Source organism: Caloenas nicobarica, chromosome 6 (genome assembly GCF_036013445.1).
Source record: "Caloenas nicobarica isolate bCalNic1 chromosome 6, bCalNic1.hap1, whole genome shotgun sequence".
In the NCBI taxonomy this organism is placed as follows: Eukaryota; Metazoa; Chordata; class Aves; order Columbiformes; family Columbidae; genus Caloenas; species Caloenas nicobarica.
This window is the reverse complement of record NC_088250.1, coordinates 36,039,409-36,065,357: the sequence shown is the minus strand read 5'-3', so window position 1 is coordinate 36,065,357 and position 25,949 is coordinate 36,039,409. Positions and strand designations below refer to the sequence as shown.

The window sequence follows — 25,949 nt, the reverse complement described above, 5'->3', positions numbered from 1 at the left end:
TATATGATTACAACAACAGAAACATATCACCTTTAAGGTCTTCTGATTGTTCCTATTCTAAATCTTGGTTTTCTGTGTTTAAGAGCTTCCCCCAAATTCTCATTTCTCAAGCTGAAATTTCTCAAGCTTGGTTTCATCCTGACAGTAAATGTCTCTGGAATGCATGAAAACAAAAAGCATAATGTCTTTACACTTAATCTTTTACCAGAAAAAGACTCCACACAAATACTCCCAGAACTTTCAATCCCATGGCAAAAAAGCACAAGAAGTAATGGTTGCCACCGAGGAAAAGAGCTTTTCCTTGTTGTCACAGAGGCACCCCAAAAATCAGTTTGGGCAGGCAATAATCTCCAAATAGACTTTATTCTAACCAGAACTGTTTAATGGAGAACCAACTAGAAACGGGGTTTATTCAGAATTATTCAGCACTCCGACAACATTATAAAACACAGGTTTGGGTACTGCTTAGGAGCTAATTACTGCACAGCGGATTCAGACTCAAGGGATCCCAACACTCTAGAGTCATGATTCAAAATGTGAATCTTCCCACTCGTAACAAGTGAAGACTCTCTTGGGTACCCAGATGGCTTACCAGTTTGGTGAAGTGTTTCAGTCCTCAAGCAACATCCTAATCTAAGCAGGAAAAAGAACTCCTCTGCACACCCAGTGCACCATGAAGACCAACTCAAAGGACTCTCCAGCAGCTCCATTTATACCCTCATTGAATCTGAACTGTGGCCATTGATGGGGGTGGTCCAGAAACTTCTCTCAACCAAGGCTTTTCATTAGTCAAGAGCCCTGTCTGTCAACCAAGGGGCAGGTACATGACCATAGTGGTCCATCAGCTAGTGCTTTTTTGGGGAGAAGAGGGATGGGGTGAGGTGCATCTGCCACACTCATTCTGCAGGAGACTCATGTTAAGTGATGGGGTTATAGGAACCTTTGCAGATGAAGCAAAGACAAAATGGTTGTGGGGAGTGGTAGTATTTTAACCCCAGTTGAGGAAGACAATTCCCTTTGCAAGGTGCCACCAGAAGACCACCATGTGTGAAACAAGAAGCCTGAGGTCTGGCAAGTGGCTCTGAGGGCCCAGCTGGAGAGGAGGGATGGTGCAGGAGCCCTTAGGAGAAGAGATAACGGTAAGCTGGTCCATGGGAAATTTGAGGACAAGTTGTGTCCCTTGTACAAAAAAAGAGGATGTGTGTCCTGCTTCTGCAGGGTTTGCTTTTGGAGATTTTAGAATCATAGAATCATTTCAGTTGGAAGAGACCCTCAGGATCGTCGAGTCCAACCATAACCTCACTCTAGCACTAAACCACGTCCCTAAGAACCTCATCTAAACACCTTTTAAACACCTCCAGGGATGGTGACTCCACCACTGCCCTGGGCAGCCTGTTCTGATGCCTGACAACCATTTCCAGGAATAATTTTTTCCTAATATCCAATCTTCTTCTTCTAATATCATATCTTCTTTCCATGCAGCATTTAAATATTTAAAGTGTTTGTCCTTAGGTACATGTTAGCTAGAGGGCACATTTCCATCAGCAGACAGGGCTGAGAGAGGCAGAGGAACCTCGTGGTCGGAGGGATGACACTTGTAGCATGTAGAGGCAGCAGGTGAGGGCAGATCAAAGGTGCTTTGGGGTGACCTCAGGGCTTTGATGCTGAAGTTCCAGAGTGCTGTTATGGGCAGGTATTTCAGAAGGGCTCCTGGGGGGATTGATGCAGAAAGCCCCCTGTGCCCACATCCCCAGGCGGGATGCTCTTGGGAAGCCTTTCACTTCACTGACCCATAGCCAGAGGGGGCTGAAAGAAATGTTGTTGAAAAATAGGAAGCCATGCTGAAAGCAAACACATAGAAAAGCTTTTGGGACAAAGCAAGATTTTCCCTGCCTCTTGGAGGGATTCTCCTCCACCTTTGCACCCCAGTAGGGTTATCTGAGCCCCGATGGGAGTGATGGGGACTTGCACAGGTGAGATTTTTCTCGCTGGGTCAATGCACTGAGGACATTTCAGCTGAAGAAAGGCCATTTCTTTCCAAAGTGCAAAATTGTGAGCAAAAGGAAAACCTTCAGTCTGTTCTGCATTCCATATCAGTCCACACACACATTGCAAGTGCTTGAAATGCAATTAATAATGTCAGACCCTTTTACACTTTTAGAGAAGTTATTTATTATTACTTTTGTATTGTCATGCCACTTATCACCTCAATAATAAAGTGTCTCACTTACTGTAATGGATCTAGCCTCAATGACCTGCCTGCAAGGAAAGGAAGATTTTAAAGATGGAAAATCAGGGCCCAACAAGATGAAGTGACTATGGTCACACTGGGGAGGCCTGTTGCAGAGCCCTGTGCAAACCTCAGCTCTCCTGGGAACAGGGACGGCCCTTTATTACAAAAATGAACTTCCCTTTGCATGCTTGGACTTAAATATTCCTCTGTTGAATATCCAAGTGAGAAGTTTTTAACAGCAGGTACTCTCCGATATGATTTCCAGGCTGATTTTGGAAGCAGAAAATGACAGACGGTTTTGCATTCGGGGTGCACACAAATGTTAAAGGCAGGTCCAGGAGCAGAGTGACACAGCAGGAGGCACAGCAGCCCCGACAAACCCAGAGTGAGGGGTTTTGGAGGCAGGGATCACCGAGGAAAGGGGCAAAGTCCTACCCAAACCCAGCCCACCGAAAAGCGGCATCCCGCACCACAATGCTGGCGCTCTGCCTGCAGAGCAACTTCAGTCTAATCATAAAACCATGGAAAACCATCATTAGCGGCCACTGACAGCCGACAGACAACCCCCAGGTTCTGCTTTGCCAACTGTTACCTGTCAGCTGGAAACACGCTCAGTGTCACCATGATGAGCTCATGTTTTTCTCCCCAGAGAACTGAAATGTGGGATGGAAAAACTTTTCCTCCATCTCTTCCCCTTGCAACTTTAAGGAGCATCTCCTAGCTGGCTCCCAGTGCCAACCTCTCGTCCCCTGGGCTGTCAGTGCTGGGGCTGGTAAGGGCTGCTTCTCCTTCTTGCGGGTTCCCTTCCCTGCACCTACCACCACACCAAGGAGCTGGTGACTCTATGGAGAAGCAGGTGCCATCCAGTCCATAGCAGCCCTGAAACGAAAAGCTGAGCTGTCATGTTTGCAGAGGCCAGATGGTCCTCATGTTAGAGGAAATTTAAAAAAAAAAAAAAATTAAAAATAATTTTTTAAAAAGAGATGTCTTACAACCAAGATAAAAAGCAACTTTGAAGAGGCACTTGAAATGGATTTATTTGTTGCCATTATTTGCAAAATGTCTGGAAAGAAATTAAGCAAATGAATGAGGAAAGGCAAGGAGGAGATATGATTACCTGGATGTAGCCTTTGGTGCAGGAGATCCCTGACCAACAGGTGACCAAAAGGCAGGAGAAGATGGGGAACGGAAAATAAAAGTGTCATAGAAGGAAGTCTATTTTCTCTATTCCCTACTTCTTTCCTTCCCTCCCTAGCCAGGTCATGATTCTGGTCAAGGCGGAGTTTTTGTCTGAGCCTGAGTGAAATTTCATATATTCTTACGTTTTCCAAGGACTTTTGTGACACATGAATAAACAAGACTCCAGTACCAGTATAAATGCTAATTATGTTCAAAAGCAATTTGTTGCTGAGTGATGGAATTGGAAAATTTATTTAAATTCCCACCAGAACCAGAATGAATTTGGGGACCATAGCTGCTGGGAGTGCTGCTCCTCTACACCTACAGGGACCTAAAATAGAGCTCACCCATACAGAGGAGAAACCAAGAAGTTTAACCTCCCATTAATACCTTTGCCTGGCCTTGTATTATAGGTTATTTTAATGTCATTAGTTTAAAATTTAAAAAGCATCAGAAATATTAATAAACATTAACCAGTGGCTCAGGAATAATTTATATGAAGTGCAGTGGAAGAACACTCTGGCAGTGCTTGTTGGTTTATGGCATTTGTAATTTGGTGAGACGCTCCTAGTAAAACACCCAGACGAGTGCAGGTCATTTGTTTCGTGTCACCTTAGGCTCTGAAGCAAAAAATCTGCATTAACGTTTGGCAGGAATTGCGAGTGAGTCACGATCGAGGTTGGCCATGACCCCGCATCCCCCAGGTTTTCCTTAATTTGTCTGCTTTGAGATAAGGTGATGGGGGGGGAATGCTCTGCTGGAGGAAGGAGCTGGGAAGGGTGAGACCTTGCAGGCAAGACGTAAAAACTAAACAGGCTCAGGAAGGCCATCTAGGCTGAAATTTGTATTTTCTATCATTGTTATTTTTAAGTTCATAGAAAAACAAGTCCCAGAACGAGCGGGTAAGTTTGGATGAATGATTTTTAGACTGAAGGTTATTCACAGTTGAATTGTTTGATTCTCCGGTGTTAATTACTTCTGCTTTGAGTCACAGAGACTTCTGTGCATCCCGAAATGGATAAAAAATATCTGAAACTGGAGAATAACCTGTAGCTGATAGTAAATAATGGAGGTGGTCTATAAGTTAAATGTATTAAATCTGTAGAACTTTTGTCTCTATTTCCTCAAATACCATCCCATTTTCCCAAATAACAAGTGACACAATCTGCACAAGCACAACAAATCAAAGTCAACATTTATCTATGTGAAAACGTCTACGAATCAAGATCTCTTCGACTGTTTGTTCAACGCTGGAAGTATGTTAGCCCTTCTTGCAGAGATAATAAAATCAAAACATTTACCCTCTGAATAATCGTGTACGTACCTTATAAAGTAAAACCACTCTGAGGCAGGAAAGCATTGTAAAGCGTTCACAAAAGCAAGGGGCTTGGTCTTGTCACAGCAAAGTCAATGGCAAAGTGCCCACAGACTTAAAACCTAAAGAAAACAGCCACTGAAGCAATGAGTTGTAATCTTCCTTAATCCATAATATCCGCTGTTGACAGGTACGTGCAGAGTGATTAATAGGATGCTAAAAATGTTAACAAAGCAATAGGGACTTAGAGACCGTTCTGAAAATTTCTTTATCAGATTTCTAAATTCACCAGAGGTATCATCATTACAACATACGACAAAAACGTATGTTTTCTCTAGAAACTTGCTGGCAGGTCTAACCAAAAGTGCCGTCAGACTATCGGGGAGGGACTGGTGGAAATGAAGCTCCTGTTCTGCTCTTCCCTGTTCGTTCTCAGCAATGAGAAGAAAAGCCCCGCTGGGATCCAGCCGTCTCACATGTTCTACAAAGGACCGACCTTCTTCAGACCCAAGATCTTTCCAGCTGCAGCTTGTATTCTTCAAACATCTATCTTGGAGAGATTTTTTTTTTAAAAAAAACCAAGAAATTAAAGGAGAATGGGGGATGGACAACACATTTCCTGCATTTTGTAGCCCCAGCTCCCATGCCAGGCTGATCACATGAATATATTTGTATCAGAGGCATAAGCTGTCAGGTCAGTTTATTTGTATTCCTGGTTTAGGACTGATTGCAAGGAACATTTGCATTGATAAGAGTGCTCTTAGAGACAGCAAAGGACTTAGAACTGGTGGCAGAAAGAGTTCTTTATTTGCTTTGTGGTTTCTGAAGGGCTGTGCATCTAAATTTCAGCATTTCCCAGCAGCTGGGCTGGCTGACCAAGGGAGCAGAGGCGGGGGGATCTGTGTTATTAGGGGTGTCTTTCTGGATCCCAAGGCACTTGTCCCTCAGCCTGGAGTTCGGGTGACTGTCCCTGGGTGAGAAGAAGCCCAAAGGCCCCGAGGTGGCTGTCTGTCCCCAACCAGACTGGAGCTACTCTGCTGGGACAGGACAAGGGCATTCATGGCCCTGCCAGCGTGTTTACTGGTACCACCCCGCTGTGTCCATACCGAAATAAGGATATTTCCAGGTTCTTTCTGTCTGGTGTCACAGCAGCTTGGCACACAGCAGAGTGACCATGCACTGGGCCATCAATGTCTTTGGAAACCTAACCAGGACTCTCACCATCTAGGAAGATTTAAGTTTCTGTTGATACTTAAGCACCGAAGTTGAGCGAATCCTAGGAACGATAGTTAATAATAAAGATATTTTAGACTTCTTTTAAGATTTTTGTTCTCGGTCTGGAGGATCTGACCTTCAGAGATATATCGTACTTTCAAAGACAGGGTGAAAAAACACCTTCTTAGAGTTATGACCCGCGCCAGAAGGTTAATAATCCTATGTAGGTCTTTGTAAGCTCCAGGAAGGTTAATGTGATCCTACCAGAAGTACACAGTGATACAACCAGCAACTTGAGGGAGATTTGCCTGGCCTTTGCTGCCTTCTCTACTGGGTGCAGAGATGGTTCATGTTTTGGGTCAGCAGGACTTACTCCATGAAAAGGCTCTGCATGTCAAACTCACAGTTACTCCTGTCCTTCCCATCTTAAAGGCATTTAAAAAGGTCATTCCCTCAAGAAACTCAAATTATGTGCCTAGCAAGGACTCTGACAATATTTCCGAGGAAGTAACTCTAAACCATGCATGGTTTCATGGCAGCTAGAGGTCTATTTTCTGGGCAGAAGCATGCCCTGGGTTTTCCTGGGATTTCCAAAGTAAAGCCTTGTGGGACTCTGCTCATGACCATCAGAGATCTCACCACACATTTATTGGATGTATTTACTTATGAAGAATGCATGGGGTACCCAAAGATTTTCTACATCCCTGATATAAGCTTCAATGGATTTCTAGGGGCAAATATTGAGGGGGAGAGAAAAAAACTCAACATCTGTATTATTATGTTTTGCTCCCTGATTGAGGTTAGTTTTAATCTTCTCAATATACACTCCAGTATTTTACTGAGCTTATCTTTTAATGAGATTATTCAGAAATAAGCTATTAGATTTTCCAGTTCCTTGGCTACCTTCATTCTCCTGGTAATGTTCATGAGTAGAGAAGACTTGACATTCGTTACAAAGGCAAACCGTTCAGCCCCTGAAAACAGGCCCAGTAATTGAGATGGACATATTACTAACTTGAAATCAGGATAAAACCTGCAGCTGCTCCATTTAAAAATAATGCAGTTTGGGGTTTCTAGGCATTACTTGTGCTCCAGAGTACACGCAGCAGCTTCCTACGTGGTTATTCATGTATCCAAAGTGTTCGCTTTGGGCTGGAACAAGCTGTGGCCATGCCGGAGCACACAGATCCCTCGGGAGCCGGGGATCTGCCATGGAACTCTTTGCTGAGCAGGGCTCATCCTAGACTGAGATCGGCAAGGTTAATTCAGCTGAAAGCTAAAGCAGAAGCAGCCTCGTGCTCCTGACATCCACTTCCTTATGTTTTTCTCCCCGAGTCAGTGGCTGCAGCTGGTTAATTGTCTGCAGACCTGTGCTTGGGAGATAACTAAGCTGCAGCACTTCAGCCAGTGCATGGCAGGGGGGGGGGAAATAAAATAAACAACCCAAGAGCAGATTTTCTGCAGCCCTTGTTGTCACCCATGCTGTGCAATCCCGGCACCAGGAACATGACTCTGGGGTAGGGAAAAACATGATCCCCAAGAGCTGATATTGGCAAAAAAACAGTGGAGCAGAGCTGGTGCATCATTCTCCTGCTCTGCTGCTTGACTGTTTCTGCAGCTCAGCCTCCCAAGTGTTTTGGGAGGCAGATTTGATCCGCTGGCTGCTGCAGCCCTCTCGTGGCCACACAGACCCAGATTCTGTGTGGGAGGAGAGTGTATTTTGAAAAGCACAATAAATAGTTATTAAATAGTATATTCATCCAAGAATAAAGATATAAATAAACAGAACAGACACTTAGGATAGTATTTGTTCCAGGTGTGTGAGCAGAGTCATTGTTAAATGACTTGCTTTTCAAGAATCAAAAGAAAAATTACAGATAAAGCATTAAGCTGTCACATTTTTAATGGGGTGCTGTGTTTCATCTCCCTCAGCTGTCACTAAACCGTCTGCTTTGAAGTGCTCCTTTCTTTTGAGCATTTGCACATTGATTTACAATGATGTGGGTAAATTTTGTGCTCACAGGTTTGCTGAGTATCTGCTTACTGGAAACTTGTCTGTCTGCTCAGGAAGCTCCAAGGAGGGGTGGAAGCCGAAGTGCTGCTTGTGTTGAGGAAGATCTGGTGGAACCTGTGTTGTCCCAAATTTCTGTAAAGGTAGATGGTTCTTTGGAGCTTCCAAAGTAAGTCTGGCTCTTGGTATATTTTGGTTTTCATTTTTATCTGTGAGAGAGAGACAGAGACATCACTAGCATGTAGAAATAAATCACAGCAATTAATAGTGGAAGGACAGTGTTGATGGGAGCAGGGCTGAGAGCCCGTCCAACAGCCCAGCTGCACACTCCCTGCCCAGTGCTGTCAGCAACCACTAAGGAACCACCTATAGAATAAAAAGAGAAAATGGATCAAAGAGAAAAGCTTGTGCACAGGTATGGAGTACTCCGGAGGAGGTTGTCCAGTTTTGATTGATGTTTCTTAGACTGACAGCGATAGTACTTACAGAGCAGAGTGCCAACATCCTGCCAGAGGGATGATGTTACGCTATCGTTTTGCCATTGCTTTCCTCTTTTTTTTTTTTCCATTACAGTCATTTCAGAGGAATCATCTGCAGGAGAAATGTCTGTATTTCAAAAAGTTATTTAAAAAACCCAAACCAAAGTAAAAAAAAAAAAAAAAAGTACACAAAAACCCCGAACAAAAACAAAAAGAAAACCCAAACAAGCAAACAAAAACCACCACCACAACAACAAAGAACAAAGTGGAGCTGCAAAGACTCCCTGAGCTGACATTCCCCTTTCAGACAGGAGCGCTGCTGCCTCTGGCAGTAGCTGCGTCCGGGCAGAAAATAGATGGTGTGTGGGGTGGGGTAGGTTTGGTGGGATCAGCAGGACTCTGGGTGACAATGACATCTAATATTTTGCAAGCCAGTGTGCCAACCTGCATGTTCATGATGCTGCAACAAGCCTTTTGATCAAGCCACCAAAGGCAGTGGCGTCTGCAGCGCTTTCATGTGCATGCAGGCACATGCTTTCCAGCTTAAGCACGGAAAAATCAGCTTGTAGAGATAGGCTCTGTCTCTGTCGCTATTTTCCTTCTGAGCCAGTGCTTCCTGTCCTGAGAGCTGTTTGCAATGAAGCTGCTGGGACTGTAGACCCCTCTGCCCCCATGTGCCCAGCTCAAGGTCTGCACAGCACCATGGTCTTCAATGCAGCACAAAATCCCACCGCTCTCCATCCAGGATCTGCCTTTAGAGGGCAACAGCCCTCTGAATGACTCAGGATCCTGTAGAAATAGTCTTAACTTACCTATATTAACATCTTAACCACATACATTATATTTAAGAAGCATAGGTACTGTGGTGATGCTGCGGCTCGCTCCCAGCTCTGCCACAGCCTCAGGTTCATCTTTCTCACTTACAAGAAACCTTTAATGCTTCCATGAAACGGACAAGAACTCTTTGTTCTTCATTTTCTGTAAGCCCACACATACAGAACAAGATGTGACTTTTTTTGGTTTAAAGTTGCTTTTATTTTATATGGAGAAAAACAGTAGTAAGAAAGTAACAAAATTAATATCTGCCTGAAAGAGCATAGGGCAAGTATCATCCTGGGATCCAAAAAATTCACAGAATCACAGAATGTCAGGGATTGGAAGGGACCTCGAAAGCTCATCCAGTCCAATCCCCCCGCTGGAGCAGGAACACCCAGATGAGGTTACACAGGAAGGTGTCCAGGCGGGTTGGAATGTCTGCAGAGAAGGAGACTCCACAACCCCCCTGGGCAGCCTGGGCCAGTGTCCGTCACCCTCACTGAGAAGAAGTTTCTTCTCAAATTTAAGTGGAACCTCTTGTGTTCCAGTTTATACCCATTACCCCTTGTCTTACCATTGGTTGTCACTGAGAAGAGCCTGGCTCCATCCTCCTGATACCCACCCTTTATATATTTATAACTATTAATGAGGTCACCCCTCAGTCTCCTCTTCTCCAGCTCCAGAGCCCCAGCTCCCTCAGCCTTTCCTCACACGGGAGATGCTCCACTCCCTTCAGCATCTTCATTGCCCTGCACTGGACTCTCTCCAGCAGTTCCCTGTCCTGCTGGAGCTGAGGGGCCCAGAGCTGGACACAATATTCCAGATGAGGTCTCACCAGGGCAGAGTAGAGGGGAAGGAGAACCTCTCTCGACCTAAAAGGACTGACTGACTTTTAAGATGCCTATATTGTGAGATGCTGAGACACCTGGGGCAGTAAATACCTACACTGATAAAACCACGTGAAATAGCCAAGCACAGAGCAACTTGCTCAGGTCTGGGTGCAGCGAGCCCATTACTTGGGTGCAAAGCAGTAGGGACACCTTGCAGGTGTTGTCCTACTGCAGCTGGAAGTGTTGGGTCTGTACACAGCCAGCAGGGGGGCTGCAGCCTCCTCCTGGCTCTAAAGCAACACCTGGTCATATAGACATGTCTAAACATGAGGAGAAACTTCTTTCTTTTGAGGTGCCAGAGCCCTGAACAGGTTGCCCAGAGAGGCTGTGGAGTTTCCTTCTCTGGAGACATTCAAACCCACCTGGACACATTCCTGTGTGATCTGCTCTGGTGAACCTGCTTTAGCAGGTGGGTTGGACTGGATGATCTCCAGAGGTCCTTTCAACCCCAACCAGTCCGTGATTCTGTGGTTCAGTATGTAAACGTGCTGGCTCTATAGGAAAGTGGAAATCCTAGTTTCAAAAGCACAGGCAGGATGTTAAAAAAGCAAGTCCATATAGGCTTTTAGTGAGATGGAGCTCTTTACTTTCTGAAAAATGTTCTCCTGGGGTTGGACTAAATAGCCAAGGTGAAATCTTGGCCCTGATGACCTCAGTGAGACAAAGAGCTCATCCCAGGTGCCTCAGGCAGCTCCACCACCCCTGGCTGGGAACGGGAGGCTGCAGCTGAGCCCCACTTTCTTGCTTTCTTACCTGCAAATTGCCTCTTTCTACACTACACCCTTCCGCGACCACATCGCCCCTAACTCGTCTTCTACAGTTGGTCTGGACTCTAGGATTCAACCACAATCATACTCAAGTTGTTGCTGAAGATGATCCTCCCGTCCTTTGTGCTGCTGCACTCGGGCTGGCACAGAGCCTCGTGCAGCCGCCGCCGCAGAGCCGGGGGGGCCGTGCCCAGAAAGTCTTTTGTCCCCGTCAGGAAATCCATCGTGAGGGCTCCAACCGGGTCGCCCTCGATAAAGCACTCGGTGATATCCCAGCCCGACGGGAACTCATAAACGCGGTACACAACACCCAGTCTCTTCAGAACATCCGTGATGCCGTTGGAGGTGACATAGTGGCCGCTGTCGGTGGGAGGCAAGCAGTGTCTGTACTTCTTCCATAAGCTGGCCCACCCACTGCTGTCTGCCAGAGCAGGAGGGAAGGTTATTTTTGCAAAGTCAAGGCAGCCATACACCAGGTAATGCAGCTTATAAATGGCTGTGAAATGCTTGTTCACTGCTGGCCCAGACTTTGCCAGGAGCGATAGAAAAGCTTTCTCCTTACTTGAGACCGCTTACAAATGTCTGTGCCTGGAGAGGGCTAAAACTCTCATATTCCTCAGGTCTCCTTACAAAACTCTGCTATTTAAAGAAAACTCCAAGGAGATGGTCTCTGGCACTGGATTTGCTCAGAATGAAGAGCACACACAGACTTATCAGTGCCCTGAGCCTGCACATGCATGCTACCTGTCAACTGTCCCTTTGACAGAATAAGTGCAGATGTTTTTATACATTGAACCTCAATTTCAAGTGCACATCAAAGAATATAATCCCTCAAAAATCCAGTCCCAGCGAAGGAGGGTAACAGCCTACCAGCAATGCTACAGGAAGTTTTCATGGTGAACATGAGGAAGTGCATTTTACCCAATGCACCGCGAGCTGGAGATTCATGAATGGTACACTGGAAAAAACACACTTTTTTTTTTTTTTTTGACATTGCTGTGCAGAGGGAACAGCCCCAAAGATGGGTCCTCCCAGAGATGAGCATGTACAGTGCTGATTTCACCATGAAGGATTGACCTTCATGCATGTGTAGCCACACTTCTCTCTAGGCAGTAATTTCACATCAGGAGGTCTCTTTGAGGTATGGAGCAATTCATCTACTTCATAAACAGGGAAGCAAAAGCATGAAGGCTGCTGCTAAATGGTCCCATCAGACACTGGGGTCCAAGAGGCCAAGTCCAAGATTTCATGCTCCCTATGAAATGCAGTTTTTGTTTGATTCAATTACTATAGAATAAACGCTACTGTAATACTGAGATTAATATTTGTGGCTCGCATACTTCAAAGCTCTTCAAAACACCAGCAATGAAGCAAAAAAATAAAAGATCCCTCTTACCTGATAAAATTATTATCAGGAGTTTACCATGACGGTTGAGGCAGCTGTGGAAAAACTTGATAGTATTGTGAATATCTTCCACACGGTATAGCATCTAGAAGTGACAGAGTTAAATGCAGCCATTATTCCTCCTCCGCAGTGTAATGGCCCTTCAAAGGCTTAAAGCTTTTCTCTATGGAGTTGTTGTTTTAACTAACTTCCTAGGTGTTTCGCAGCCTGTCCTGGCTCATCACACACATTTTGGGACACCCCACAGGACTGACCGTCACCAGCTCTCCCCCAGCACCAGCAGCCTGGGGTCACTAGGACAAAGCAGGGCTGCCCTTGGAACTTGTAGCTTAGTGCTTGACCCAGCCACCAAACCCCTGGAACACTTTTCAGTTGTGAAATCAGCTCTCAGGAAACGAAAGCAAAATGAAATAAAAGAAAAATGAAATAAAAGCCATCAAAGCAAGGGAAGAATAGATTTTTTTTACAAAATATAATTGGCACATACAACATCAGTGTCACCAGGATCAGAGACACAGCAGCATAATTTCTGACCCAAAACCTGACATAAGTGTTCATTCACTAACCTTTCCCTTCATTCAAACTACTCTGATTAAGCCAAAAAATTAAAGGTTTTTTTGCTGAAGCAAAGCATAATTGTTGGTCTCTGGGTGATGTGTGGTGTGGTCTGAGACTCATCCTGTTTTATTACCCACCATACATAGTAAAACTAGTAAAAAACAGAGATCAAAACCAGGGTGGACAGGGAATGAGGTTTGGTGTTTGTAGACCTGCTGCAGAAGTTATTGCTCGTGGGAGAACTGTGCTCAGCTCTGGTCCCCCTAACTTCACGCATACAGCAGAACTCAAGGGAGTAGCTAATACTCCTATATTAAAACTGTACTTCATTACCTGGATCATATGGATGAAGTCGAATTTCTTCTGCGTGCCTTTCTCTTTAACCTGTTGTTCGTACTCCGAGGAAGTGAGCTGGTGCCAAATAAAAGAGACATTCTGCAGGTCTGGAGCTTGGTTCACCAACTCTGTTTGAGACAGTGGAAGAAAAACATTAATTTCACAGACCAGCAGACAAACTCATCACTCAAATCGTGAGTACTCAGTCTACCCCAGGCAGGTGGAGGTGGCCTGGGCACCTCACCTTTGTAAGCTGCCACGTGCTGTGGGTTGGGCTCTACGATTTCATTGTCAATAAGGACCCCTGGGTGTGCAGCCTGCAGTATCCTGATCATTTTCAAATCCTGTTCACCTGTTCAATAAACACAAATTCATTACTTTAAAAAGTGTGTAAATGGGATGAAAATCCCCCAAGTAGAAGTGAAGCACTGTCTGCCTTGTGGCTTGCATGGTGGCACCTAATCCGGTGACAGTCTTACCACCATATCTTGCTGCTCAAGCTAACATATATTTACAGATAAGAGTAAGAACATGGAAGAGATAAGCAGTGGCACAGAAACCCGCTGATGGCGATACTCTAGGTCGCAGGACAGACAGGTCAAAATAATCAAAGTTCCACATTTGAAAAAAACAGGAAGCATTAGTTTTCAACAAAAAGGCAAAGTTTACATGGGGAGATGGAAGGAGCCAGCACAGTTGTGCAACTTTAGCGTGGCACAGGGTGATCCTCGCCTCTGGCACTGCGCTGGGGAGGTGGTGGCTGCTCTGCTGCTGGTGGGACACAGCTCGGACCCCCCGGGAGCTGCATGGCAAGAGGAAAGACCCACTGATGTGCAGTACCCTGGGTCTTTGCTCTTTGGGGACCGGCCACACGGTCTCAGCTCTGGGCATCTACTAACTAGTTGTTATCTTGGAGTTGCAAATAGAGACTCTCATTTGTGTGCAAGTGCCCTGTAGATTTAGCTGTTTGTGCTCCTCTGTTGTTGTCTGAGCTCTGGAGAAGCAAGTGGCAGTCTGTTCTTCTGTCTGAGAAAATTCCCGGCCTCTTTCAAGGTGGCGTAGGTCCCCCTTGTTTTGTCTCAGAAAGTCCACAATACACCAAGCGTACAAAGTCCATCTGGTTCATCTGGGACTGTGGAAATAAACAGCAGAGGTGTCCACCTTGAGTGGACCTTTGCGAGAATCCTGTCTGTAGCTCATGGTGCGGCCTAAAAATAGTCTTGTCCTTACAAAAGTCACACATGGAGTGCTTGATACAGGATACTGCATCTTCCCCAGCCTTTCAGCTGATGTACCAGCTGTGAGGAAAGTCGTCATCCTTGGCAGGTGTTGCAGTAAATAGAATTCAAGGAGGGAAATATCAGCCATGCCAGCACTACAGGGACATCCAAGGAAGGACGGATCTTTTGAAATTGGAGAAAAATACCCAAGACCCCTGAGGAATGTAGTGGCAGCGGCGCAGGGCTGGCCGGAGGCGGAAGGAAAGAGGCTGCAGCTCCATCTGTTGAAAGGCGAGTGCATGGGTCAATGTTGTTGACACTGGCATTTCAAGGGAGATCCCTATAGGAAGAAGCTGAATCACTTTAGACAGCCCTGGATGCCGGTTCATATTTGCCTGGGGTGAGGAGCACCAGCAATCAGGTGCTGACGTGGGCAGAGCATCACTGCCCCATGCCCTGAAGCCACTGGCAGCGGCAAATGGGTAAATCAACGGCAAATGGGCATTTTAAAAGTTGTGGGATTTTTATTTTTTAAATTCATTTGTTTGTGGGGGTTTTTTTGTTGTTTTGTTTCGGTTTTGTTGTTGTTGTTGTTGGTTTGTTCATTTGGTTTGGATTTTTGTTGTTGCTTTGGGTTTATTTGTTTGGTTTTTAATTCTACCACTGTAAATTGCTGTAGTGCAGTCTCTGCAAGAGCGGGTAATAACGTCCTCAACCAGGATGTCTGCAAAAGCACAGTAAAATACAGGAACTTCTCTGTTCTACCTTGAAACCCCTCTGCAAATAGGATCCACTCTGGCACTAACTGGGAGATTACAGCTGAGATAGTTAAACCAGCCGCGGGATGTTTACATGGGACGGGAGTGAATGAGAAAATGTGATCTGGACCGGCCAGCAGTCTTTTAGGATGTGGAGTAGGTCACTAATCCCCATTAATATTTTCGTCAACTAAACTAATTCTGGGGGCTCTGTGAAATCAGAGTCCAAGCCTGGAAAGGTCAGGGATCAGATATAACCTTTTGCTCAGTGCCATCCCAGCTCACTCCCTGCCTGGACACAGAAGTTCAGCTCTTACAGCCCTGGGCAAGCTGAGGGGGTACAAGCCTGTGAGGGGCAGATACCCAGGAAACCCAGGAAATTTTAGGGTTTTTATTTTTACATTAAAATATCTTCTGAAGAGGAAATGAGGAAAAATGAGAACAGTGCAAAAAGTTCATTTTCCCTTGTGTTTTCCTGGAGACAGAATTTTGGTTTTATACTACTTAATGAAAAGGCAGTGTAATTGAGAACTGAATCATTTCTTCCTCCTTGCTTTGTCATGTGCTCCACCATATTCTCAGTTGGGGAAAGTAATACAACACTATTTTTCTCTTACTCAGGAAAACAAGAAAAAAAAAGTGAGAAGATGACTTTAATTTGAAAGTATTAACACTTAAAATTCAGCTGAAAACTCTTTTAAAGCAAAAGCAAACTCTGACAAATCAAACTGCCACTTCTTTACCTTCTATTTTCTCCTAGCTTCCCTAGGAGCAAAGTTGGATGTTTCACCATTTTTTTTCTTTTCTTTTAACACAAATGCATTTAGAACACATTTAAAGCTATTTTTTCCAAAAAATTGTTTCTCTCTCGGGGGAAATAACATTTGCATTTATACCTTACTTATCACTGGGTAAAAACACAGTGGTAACGAAGAAACATGTCTTGAAAAAGCTGAGAGGGCCCCATTGTGCCCAGCTGGTTTTGCACCACCTCGAGCAGAGCATTGCCCAGCTTTGGCCTCTGGGATCCCAAAAGCAAAGCAAAAAGAGAAATCTCTTCAGACGGGATATTGTAAGACAAGACTTTGGGTGGAACCAACCTCTCGGATGTCTCTCATTCTCTCCGATGAGGCTTGAAGATGCTCTCGTACCTAACCTGGAGCAGGACACCTTGCTTCAAGACAGCTAAAGTCAGGTGAGAGTCATCTAGAGGCAGACGCCTGAGTAGTCATCCCCATTGCCCAAAATTTCAGTATCACTTTCTGCTCCCCATAGGGACCCCCAACCCCCAGCACCCTCACCTGTGCCGCTTCCAACTCCCAGAACATTTATGGTCGATTTTCCATTGCCGAGACTGAAAAAATAAGTACACATCACTTAACCACACTATATTACACAACCTCATGTTTTAATTCTAATATCTTAGATGCCACATTGGCCTAGAAATTTAACTAACACATGAATTGGGATAGAAATTCAAGCATCCCTTTGGAGCTCAGCTAAAACCAGCTGCATGGTGGGAGCCAGCCCCATATTAGCAAGCTCATATTTCAAAGTACAGTAGGCATCAGGATATAGTGTTTCTCATCCTTTGCCAGAGAGTTTTCTTCAAGCTGTAGCTGACACCGTGCAAAAAGGGCTTGGGGAACCCCAGGGTGAAGGATTCCCTTTGGGGGTCGCAGGGCTGTGCCTGAATGGGATGGGAACCGCTCCCCAGCCATGGATGCAGGGACAAGGTGAGCCCGGGAAAAACCTCTGCACCCTCAGGGACCAGTTTGGGTTTCCAATATTGGGTATAAGTGCCCAGAAAAATTAAAAAGTCAGGCTACCCAGATGACTGGAAATCCTCTCTTTTCAACATTCATCTTGATGTGACATTGGAAGGAAATGTCAAAATCTTCAATAATTTTTACCTTAGAAAAATTACTTCTGAAAAGATTAGAAAAACCCCAACCTTGTGGTTCCTAGCAGAATATTTAATAACAGCCTGGCTCAAGGATGAGGAGCCTGGGCTCATGGCACCTCACTGCTCTGACTTGCTTTATGGCCTAATTTTGCTCTGGGGCACAAGAGAGAGCATTTGAAACAAAACCAACCAAACAACAGGAAATACATTAATCCTCAGAAAATCAGCTAATGAAAAGAGATGGACGTGAAAATCAGGTCTTGATTCTTTCCTTAACATAAGCTGCGAGGGACTGAGTTTCCCATGCACAACCTCAGGAGATGCTGCAGCAATGATTCAACAAGAGGGGAATGAGTAGTAAATCCTGGACAACGTGAGCTAGTCAAGGAGCCCTAGTCCTAATGAGGGTCAGGACCCTTAGACAGACCCACAAACAACCGATGTTTCACATTGTTTAAAATTCACGTAAGTAAATTTTTGATTTAGAATTTCCCAATACAAATTACTTTTAATTATTATTTCTATTGCTTATATATATATATGGTCTGAAGTTGCCTGCCTAAATTTTTTTCTCAGTGGAGAATACAGTTTCCATAACATTCAAAAATTACCCAAACTTGAAAGATCTTGTGGTTTGGATCTAGGTTGCTCTAAAACTTATCTACAGTCACCCAGGCTTAATATATTACATCAGTACTTCACAAAACTGATTATCATTTGGTACTTAAGCAATGCAAATCGACTTAGGATAGAAATAAGGAGGTCTTAGGGGATTGAGAAAACCAAGAATTAGTTACTAGGAAAGAATTAGAGATGTGTTTCTGTTTAGGCTGATACATCATGAAGTTCCAAAAGCAGAGAGAGAGCACAAGAGAGAGCATTTGAAACAAAACCAACCAAACAACAAGAAATACATTAATCCTCGGAAAATCAGCTAATGAAAAGAGATGGATGTGAAAATTAGGTCTTGATTCTTTCTTTAACATAAGCTGCGAGGCAGCTCAGTGTATTAATTGAAACAGCATGTATTCTGGAGTCATTGAACAGAATATCCTAAAGACCAGTATTAAGCGACTTAAAATAGAAAAGCATTAGAAGTTCATTCATGCCCCAGAATATCCTTAAACGTGTTTGCTGACCCTTGTGCACAGGTTGCCCTCCCAAGATAACAGATGGCTTTCCCACCTTGGTGGCAGTGGTCCTTACCTAGCCATGATTTTGGGCATTTCTTCCTTGTTGAACTCATCCATGCACTGGTGCTCTGTTGAATGATCCAAAAATGACTTGAAGGCCTCTACATACTCCTCAGCTGTGAGACTTCTCATGGAAGGGATCACATATAGCTCTTGAGAAACAAATACAAGTTGTGTGTTAGCGATCTCAAGGCAAATGAAGGATCAAAACACCTATCTCGTGGAAGAAACCCAACCCAACAGAAGCCAAAGATTCGGGAAGATGGTACAGAGGGCGCATGGCCCAGGAACCGTCCATGGAAGTGATCTCATGTGAACACTTTCCAACCAGTCCACACTCAGGGTTTGAAAATTATTCTTAGATGCTCTTTGACGCCAACGTATTTGTTAAATGCCTCGTTACTGCAGGTCATCCTGAGGAAAACGTCTCCAAAATGCTTAGCCAGATACAGGGTACTCAGTTTGCAGAAAGGGAGGTAACTGGAGTGTTTTTCTGGAAGACTCAAGGCAAGAAGGAGAAGGGAATCTCACAGCAGGTCCAAACCTGGAGGGGTCATCACTCTCGCACACGTTGGATAGTGTAACTGCAATCCCCAGCTCTTGGCCCACTTGCTATTGGGGCTGACGCAACACAAAAACTGCTACCTGCACCTGAAGCAAAAATAGTCAACCTTGTGCACCTCATCCCCAACTCTCGCTGGCATGGGACGATGGTGTTCTGTTGAGGAGGTGAATTCCCCACCGGGAACTGCAGCTTGTGGCCAGGATGGCAACTGTTAACGAACAAATCTTATCTGAACGGGCTCATGCTCAAATGTGGGTGGCTGAGACCAGGATTTCTTGCTCTGAACCAATGCCCTGGGCTACTCAAGGGGCTGGAAACAATTATTGCAAAAACTCGCTCTTCTGCTGTCTCACCCTAATGACAGTGCTCCTGCCAGGGCACAAGCTCTGGTCAGCTGCCCAGGTCTGAGGAGCAATGGTAAGAGTAAGACTTGAGGCTCATGAGGAGATGCTGTTCAGCCAAGTGCTGGCTCTGAGGTCTATCTCAGGCAGAGGGCTGCAGTGCCAGCTTCAGCGTGTGAGATCAGCATTGGAAAGGGGGTATTCCATAGAAAAAAATTGCCTTTTCCTCCTAAAAGAAATAAGGGTGAAGGACAGGACTCAGCAGAACACCTTTATCCTCATTTTTGCCTTTTGGGGAGCTGCTTATTTCTCATCTGCTTTTAGTTGTGCCACTAATAAGAAAATTTATGTCTCATACAGAACTTAAACTGGATGTCTGTACTGTTTCCAAAACCACATGTCATTGGCAGCTGTGTTTCTACTACCTATGTATGGAGACCCTATGTCCAGCCTGTTGGAGGTAAAGTTATCAACATCTGTCCTCAAGACTTTGAACTAGACCCTAACATAAACCTGAAATCACCTGAACTGAAGTCAGTTTAGCATCCTCTTTCTTTCTTTTCTTTTTTATTTTTTTAAACAATCCCTAGCTTCAAAAGAATTAAAACATGTTTGCAATGCTAGCAAGCTGAGTGGGCATTTTATTTTAATCGCCTTTTTTAAAAAATTTTTTCTCCCAAATACCTGAATTATCGTGTGGAGCTGTCAGAATCTCTGCTTCAAAGTTCATGCTGGGGAACCTATTCCTGTAAGGAAAGTATAGCACTTCAGTTATTTGAAGAACCTGTATGCTTTTTTCGAAGCTGCATTGAAAATGCAGAGCAAAAGGAAGATGCTCCAGGCCAAATCTTCCTCGCCTGGTAAGCAATACAGTTTGTTCTCTTTTACTAGAACAAAGTCAAAACTTCTTGGTTAGCTGATCACCCGTAAGCATCAGCAAGGGACTGAGCACCTGCACCCGTGCTTGTCTGAGGTGCATTGTAGAAGCTTTTCCTCCCTCTGAAGAATTGTTAACCAGTCAATACAGTGGAAGGTATTAGACTAACTGATATTACACACTGTGAAACCTTTCATCATTAATGGAGTAGAAGAAATAGCAGTGAAATTAGGAAAAGTCTATGGTAAGCTTCAGCATCGGAAGTGATCTCTTAGATCTACTTGGCCTAATGTTTCTGGGACCTTTTTGCTTTCCTTTTTTTTTTTTTTTTAACTTCAGTTCTTCCCAGCTGCAAATATTACATAGGGTAACTTGTAGAAGGCCCAGGACTCAAAGGGCAAAAGTAAAAGAGGTCATTTGACCATAAATGTTCTCATTCAGTCCTAAGTTTTAATTCTTAGTTTAAGGATTTTGTGAAGAATTCCAGCAATGAAGTCACATCTTCATTTTCCTTTGACAACGTGTCTCATCTATAAAATAGGGATGAGGTTCCACTAGCAAAAGGAAGGTGTGAAATAAAATTGGAGCAAAGACCTCACTTCTGCAAAGTGTCAGGATAAGGCTATCTATGCAAGGAGAATAGTCATCTTCTGGGTAACCACATTTCAATATCGAGATGCTCAGCAAGACTGGGGGTGCTATTCCTATATAACCTGGACTTAGTCAAGTTGCTGCTCCCAAAGCTTTGCCATTAGAAAATGCTTCATGACAAGCAGCCTGCAATAGCAGTAAGTGGCCCCCAAGCCTCCTCTGCCAGGGAGAAAACTCCTACACAAATAAGAAACGAGCCAGAAGGTGTAAAAGAAAAAAGGGAGCCTTGTAGTAGGGCTTTGAGATACAAACAGGTGATGACTGTGCTGACAGGTAGCAAGGAAGTGGCTACAAGTGCAAATAGCACACAGCTTTGGTTGATGAAGGCATCACAAGACTAAGGTGAGCCAGAAGTCCCAGAGATGCTGGGGCACTGCCAGAGTCCTGCAAGACCAGTTGATTTCACCTGAGTTCACAGCCAAAGTCATGTACCTGGCTCCCACAAGGTACATCAAAGGTCTTGGTTCCACCGCCTTAACCTCACCCCCACTACCAGAAAAGACCTCACAGAAATCCAGCAGTAACAAGCCTGAACCCAGCCCACCTCCACAAGCTCCAGCTTGGCTGCAGGCCAGTCCCTCCAAATTCCACTCAACCTTTTGACCTCTTCCATCTCTGCCTGTCGAATTAGAGGACTATTTTGTCCCCTCAGCTGGCTGAACCGAGCAAGATGGTTTTCAGGATAAATCTCCCACCAAAATTCCAGGGGGTAGCATGGCTTCCCCTGCACAGAGAGGAACATCTCTCGGGATCCGGGAACACGAACTCCATTTCTGACCGGTCAAACGTTTCCAGCCATCCCCGGAGACCTGCCAGGTGACCTGGACAGACTGCGGCACAAGTATTCACCAGGATGGATGACGCCAAGTTAACTTTTCCACCAAGACTCTTGCCATTTCTCCCCAGGCAGGTTTCTAATATCGATTAATGCTGTTGCTGGGAAGGTGAAACAGGCTTACTTATCTCTGGGAATGAATGGACTGCCTCTAAAATCTCACCTAAAATCTAGCCCAGATCTAAAAATTGAGTGTGATACTTTGGGCTGATGCTGCCCATCCCAAGACCCCGATACCCAACAGCAGGACTGAAGCAGTGGGATGCAGGGAGTGGGACGCTCATGGGCAGGGCTCATCCTGCCACAGCTCCTGGTTAAGCCGGAGCTTGCCCTTAGCAAGGTTAAACCTCTCCCCTCCATGAGCTGAGCAGGTTGCATTATGGACTGAAGGCTCAGGCCACAGAGAGAATTCACAGCATCACTTTAAGTGACGCAGCATCTTTAAGTTGAGAAAGTCACTAAATTCAAGATGTTTCTAGCAGCACAAATTGCAGATCAGCTTTGCACCTCATAATTTCATTAAACCTAAACTTAGGCTGCTGAGGGGCTAAAGGTCTCCTCGCAAAGGCTGGCTTAGCCCCCATCCCTCCCAGGACATGGGCACGTCTGCTCTTTTGCCCACCTTACACACGTCCGCCTGCAACACAGGGACAGCAGGGGCTGGCTCTGCCACCCAGCCAGTCAGTGGGGAAACACACACCCTCACTCCCTTCCAAAAATCCACATACCTCTTCATCTCCGGGGCCGGGTCCATGGTCGGGGTGGGTGCCGTGCCGGGGCACGGTGGCTGGGCGGGGTATGGGGGTTCACCGGGCTGCTGGCCCCTATGTTAGCATGTCCGCCGCGGCGCTGGCGGTGACCCCGGCGTGCGGCTCTGCAGCTCCGCGGCACCTGTCGGGACAGGCAGCGTCACTGGGGCGAGGAGGGGAAACCCGAGCCCCGCGGGGAAGGAGCGAGGGGTGCGAGGCCTGACGTCTGCGGGGCTGTCCTCATCGCACCGGAGCTGCGCTGTTTGCAAGGGGAGAAAAGAAGAAAAAGGGCAGATTGAGACTTCAAAAATCTTTAAAACCTAAGTGGAAGCGGTAGGGGGGGTGTCAGCCAGCACCAGGCAGACCTGGGGCCATTTCCATCTGCCTTTTAGTTTGCTTTGAATGCTGCCTCTCCTATCTGCTTGCTGCCTTGGGTGGCAGGAGATGCTTTCCCGCATCCTTGTCACGATCCTCACTTTCTCTGGAGAGAAGAGGGACTCGCTGGCTGCCCAGAGACTTGTAAAAGTGATTTTTCCATCTCCGATTCAGGGGGAAATGGGGCATAAGAGCAGTACATGCCAGCGGGCACTGCAGTCCTGCGGGCAGCCTGGCCTGTCCCTGCCCCATAAAGGTGACGGGGGGTCAGGCAGCCGGAGTGGGGGGGCAGGGAGCCCAGCCTGCTCCTGCTCTGCTTGCCAAACCACAGCAAAGAACCATTTTTGGGGGAGAATTGTCCGAGCTGGAGGTGGCTGGAAGTCACCCAGGATGGGATGGCAAGGCTGGAGGTGCAGTGATCACCATTACAAATATAGAAAATCCTGGGTGCTCCCTGCTCCTGGATTCAGCCTTTTCTCCTACTAACACCCACAAGACCCACGCTCCTTTTGGCTAAAATCTAATAGCATAATGGTAACAAGGAAAGGATTTAGAGACTATATATTTCCAAGTGAGGTCTGGTGGTGGGAAGCACAGCATTAGAATCCTCTCTACTCCCTTTCGCTGAAGGCAATGAGCAGAACAGATTTAGCAGATGACAAATAAAACCTCCTCCCTTGCTGAGGTCAGCCCCCCAAAACATCACCTGCCTCACACGGCTCTGGAAGCCAGGGATCACACTCCCAGGTGGGGATGCTTCGCCATCAAGTGCCCTGTCTTTGTTTATACCAGATGTGGTTTTCAAATGAGTTTAAGTTGTCCCTACCCCAAGGCAGGCCCGCAGCAGCACGTTAAGCTAGAAATGGCCACATCGGTGCTCTTCACCAAAATATTCAAATCAAAGGTGAGGAAAGACCAGAATCTCTTTGCCAGCTCTAAAATGCAGATTTGGCTCCCGATGCTGTTTGACCACCCAGGCAGTGATTTTTACACCAGCCATTTCAATCCCTAAGTATTTCCACCAGAGACGCCAGCCCCCAGACACCATCCGTGCAGTGGTGGACAGCAGCTGGTGCTCCTCAGCCAAGCCCCACGCGCTGCAGCCACATCTCTCTTGTGTCCCCCGCCACCTCCGCCTCGTCCCACCTAAGCCACACCGCCCGCTCTGCCCCAGGCACCCTCCACCCGCCATGTGCCACTATCAGGGATGGACACTCCGTGAGTCCCAGCAGAAAATCGTACCTCCCCGGAGCAACGTGAGCTGTAGAGAAACCTCCAGCATCCAGGAGCTGCACAGCCCTTGGAGACCTTGTACATCCACTGGGGACTGACAGCCCTCCCCCGTGTCCTCCCCCTGGCTCCCACAGCCCACGTAGGCACATGCCACAGCTGAGCCCTGGCATTAGCCTACAACAACAGCCTTTGTTCCCCGGCGTGGGACACAACGGCACATTGTGGGCAGCTGCCTGCGCCGGCAGGGCGGCTTTGGAGGATGTACCCTCCGCACGCCGTGCTCTCGGGCCTTCGGGCAAGCTCGTGATGCAATCCACTCTAAACTGTGGGGGTTTTTTGTGCAAACTGGGCTGTTTTGACCTCCGAGGTGAGATATTGGATAAAGCTACAGACCGGCAGTAGTGCGAGAAAAACAAAGCGACAGTGTTTTACCCACGTGCTGTGGTGGTCAGTTTGGGGCTGATCCTGCAGAAATAGGTCATTTGCTTTCCCCAGGGTGGAGCTGGTATCACCCATGGCACCGAACCCCTTGATGCTCCATCTCCATCAGCCCACCAAGGCAAGTCTCGGGTAGTCTGGCTACTTGGAAATCAAATTTCAATGACTTTTTCTTCTAAATAGTGGTCAGCTTTTAGACGGATGAATGTCAGGAAGGGCCTTGGCATTTTTATAGATTTCCTCATGGCATTACTGGTTCATTTTTTGAGACCCTCCCAGTTTCACTTAGAACAACTGATTAAGGTTCATGTAACATAAATTTGATTTTATTGTGAGCAGAGCTCTTTTCTTCTGCAGCGGTGTTTCCTTTTTAATGAAAGTGTTTTCATCAGGTTTTTCAGTTTCCTAGAGAAATCTTCTAAGGTACAACCAGCAGTTTCTGTGCTCTCCAAACTGAAATATTTGGTGCAATCATGTTTTTCTGCATTGGGCAAGTTCTGGTAGACAGGAGGATAACCAGCGATTTTGTATCACCCATTTTCCCTATAGTTAAAGACAAGATTTCTCATTAAAGAAAGCGATTTTGGTTTGCATTAATCCTATTAAATATTTAACAGCTCCTGGGCAGCAGTAGATCTTGGGGTTTAAGCAACAGTATTTGGTTTTATATGTGCGTACAGATATTTTTTTTTGCTGTAGGAAAAAAGATTATGACTTCTGAAAAGTACTGAAAAAGAGAACATTGGAGAAGCAGAACCCATCCCTCCCTTGGGGGCTACAGCACTCACTGCTGCTGGGCCCAGCTGCTCTGGCAGCATTTTGATTCAACCTCCCAAAAAAATGAAGCATCTGGGTCTGGAGATCAATATTTTTTTTTTAATTTTTTGGTTTTTTAACACAGCCCTTCCTGCCTTTTCATTAGAGCCGGGCTGCTGGTGCAGTTCTTCCAGACCTTTTCAAACCACCTTTTTCAAACTATTTGACTAGAGGTCATACCTCATGTAGCTGTAATTACAAAGCTAAAGCAAGGCAGAGGCCAACATGACCGTCTTCAGAAAAGACTCTTTGATTCAAGGTGAAGACCAGCTTTTGCTCTACAGACCATACGGGGTTCAAAAAAATATGTCTCCGAGAGCAAAGACAGGTACAGTAAAGTGTGCCTTTCACCCCTCAAGAGCTCACGGGTCTTTAGCTGGGAAAATACACTCAGAGTTTAAACTTACCCAGCTGTAGCCATGCTGCTGACGGTGGTGTGTGCAGGATGACACACATCCCACAGGTACAGTGGACCAAAACCAGGGCGTTTGCAAACACCGCCGTACCAAAATGTGGAGGATTGCCAGCAAAAGGGGATTTTGTCCCTAGCTCAAAGTCAGCAATGCAAATAATAAGGCTGTGGAGAAGTTTTTCTGGTCCAAGAGGATTGATTAAGGCAGGGGCAGGAGTTTTTGGTAAGAAACAAGGTGGCAAAAAGGGACCCTCACAGAGCTGGGGTGCCTGAGGAGGGGGCATATCCAGGGGAGGCTGATACTGTGGGAGCTTTGCTTTATGTTAAGGTCTCTCACCAGTGCTGGTGTGCTAAATTGATGCTGGCGTGCTAAACT

At 45.8% G+C, this 25,949-nt stretch overlaps 1 protein-coding gene across 2 annotated transcripts; it reads right to left on the bottom strand.

The window, feature by feature from the left end:
* Positions 1-10,944: 10,944 nt before the first annotated feature.
* LOC135990390 (carnosine N-methyltransferase 2) lies at positions 10,945-22,489 on the bottom strand. 2 transcript variants are annotated; one of them, XM_065638041.1, is made up of 8 exons: positions 22,279-22,489; positions 19,872-19,933; positions 18,295-18,433; positions 16,484-16,536; positions 13,449-13,556; positions 13,202-13,332; positions 12,302-12,395; positions 10,945-11,326 (listed from the first exon to the last, which is right to left on the bottom strand). In XM_065638041.1, the coding sequence occupies exons 1-8, from the start codon at positions 22,302-22,304 to the stop codon at positions 10,971-10,973; spliced, it is 969 nt and encodes a 322-aa protein (XP_065494113.1). In that variant the 5' UTR covers positions 22,305-22,489; the 3' UTR covers positions 10,945-10,970. The 2 variants fall into 2 exon arrangements, with proteins under 2 accessions (XP_065494113.1, XP_065494114.1); XM_065638042.1 differs by lacking the exon at positions 19,872-19,933 and having other exon boundaries at positions 22,279-22,326.
* Positions 22,490-25,949: the final 3,460 nt, after the last annotated feature.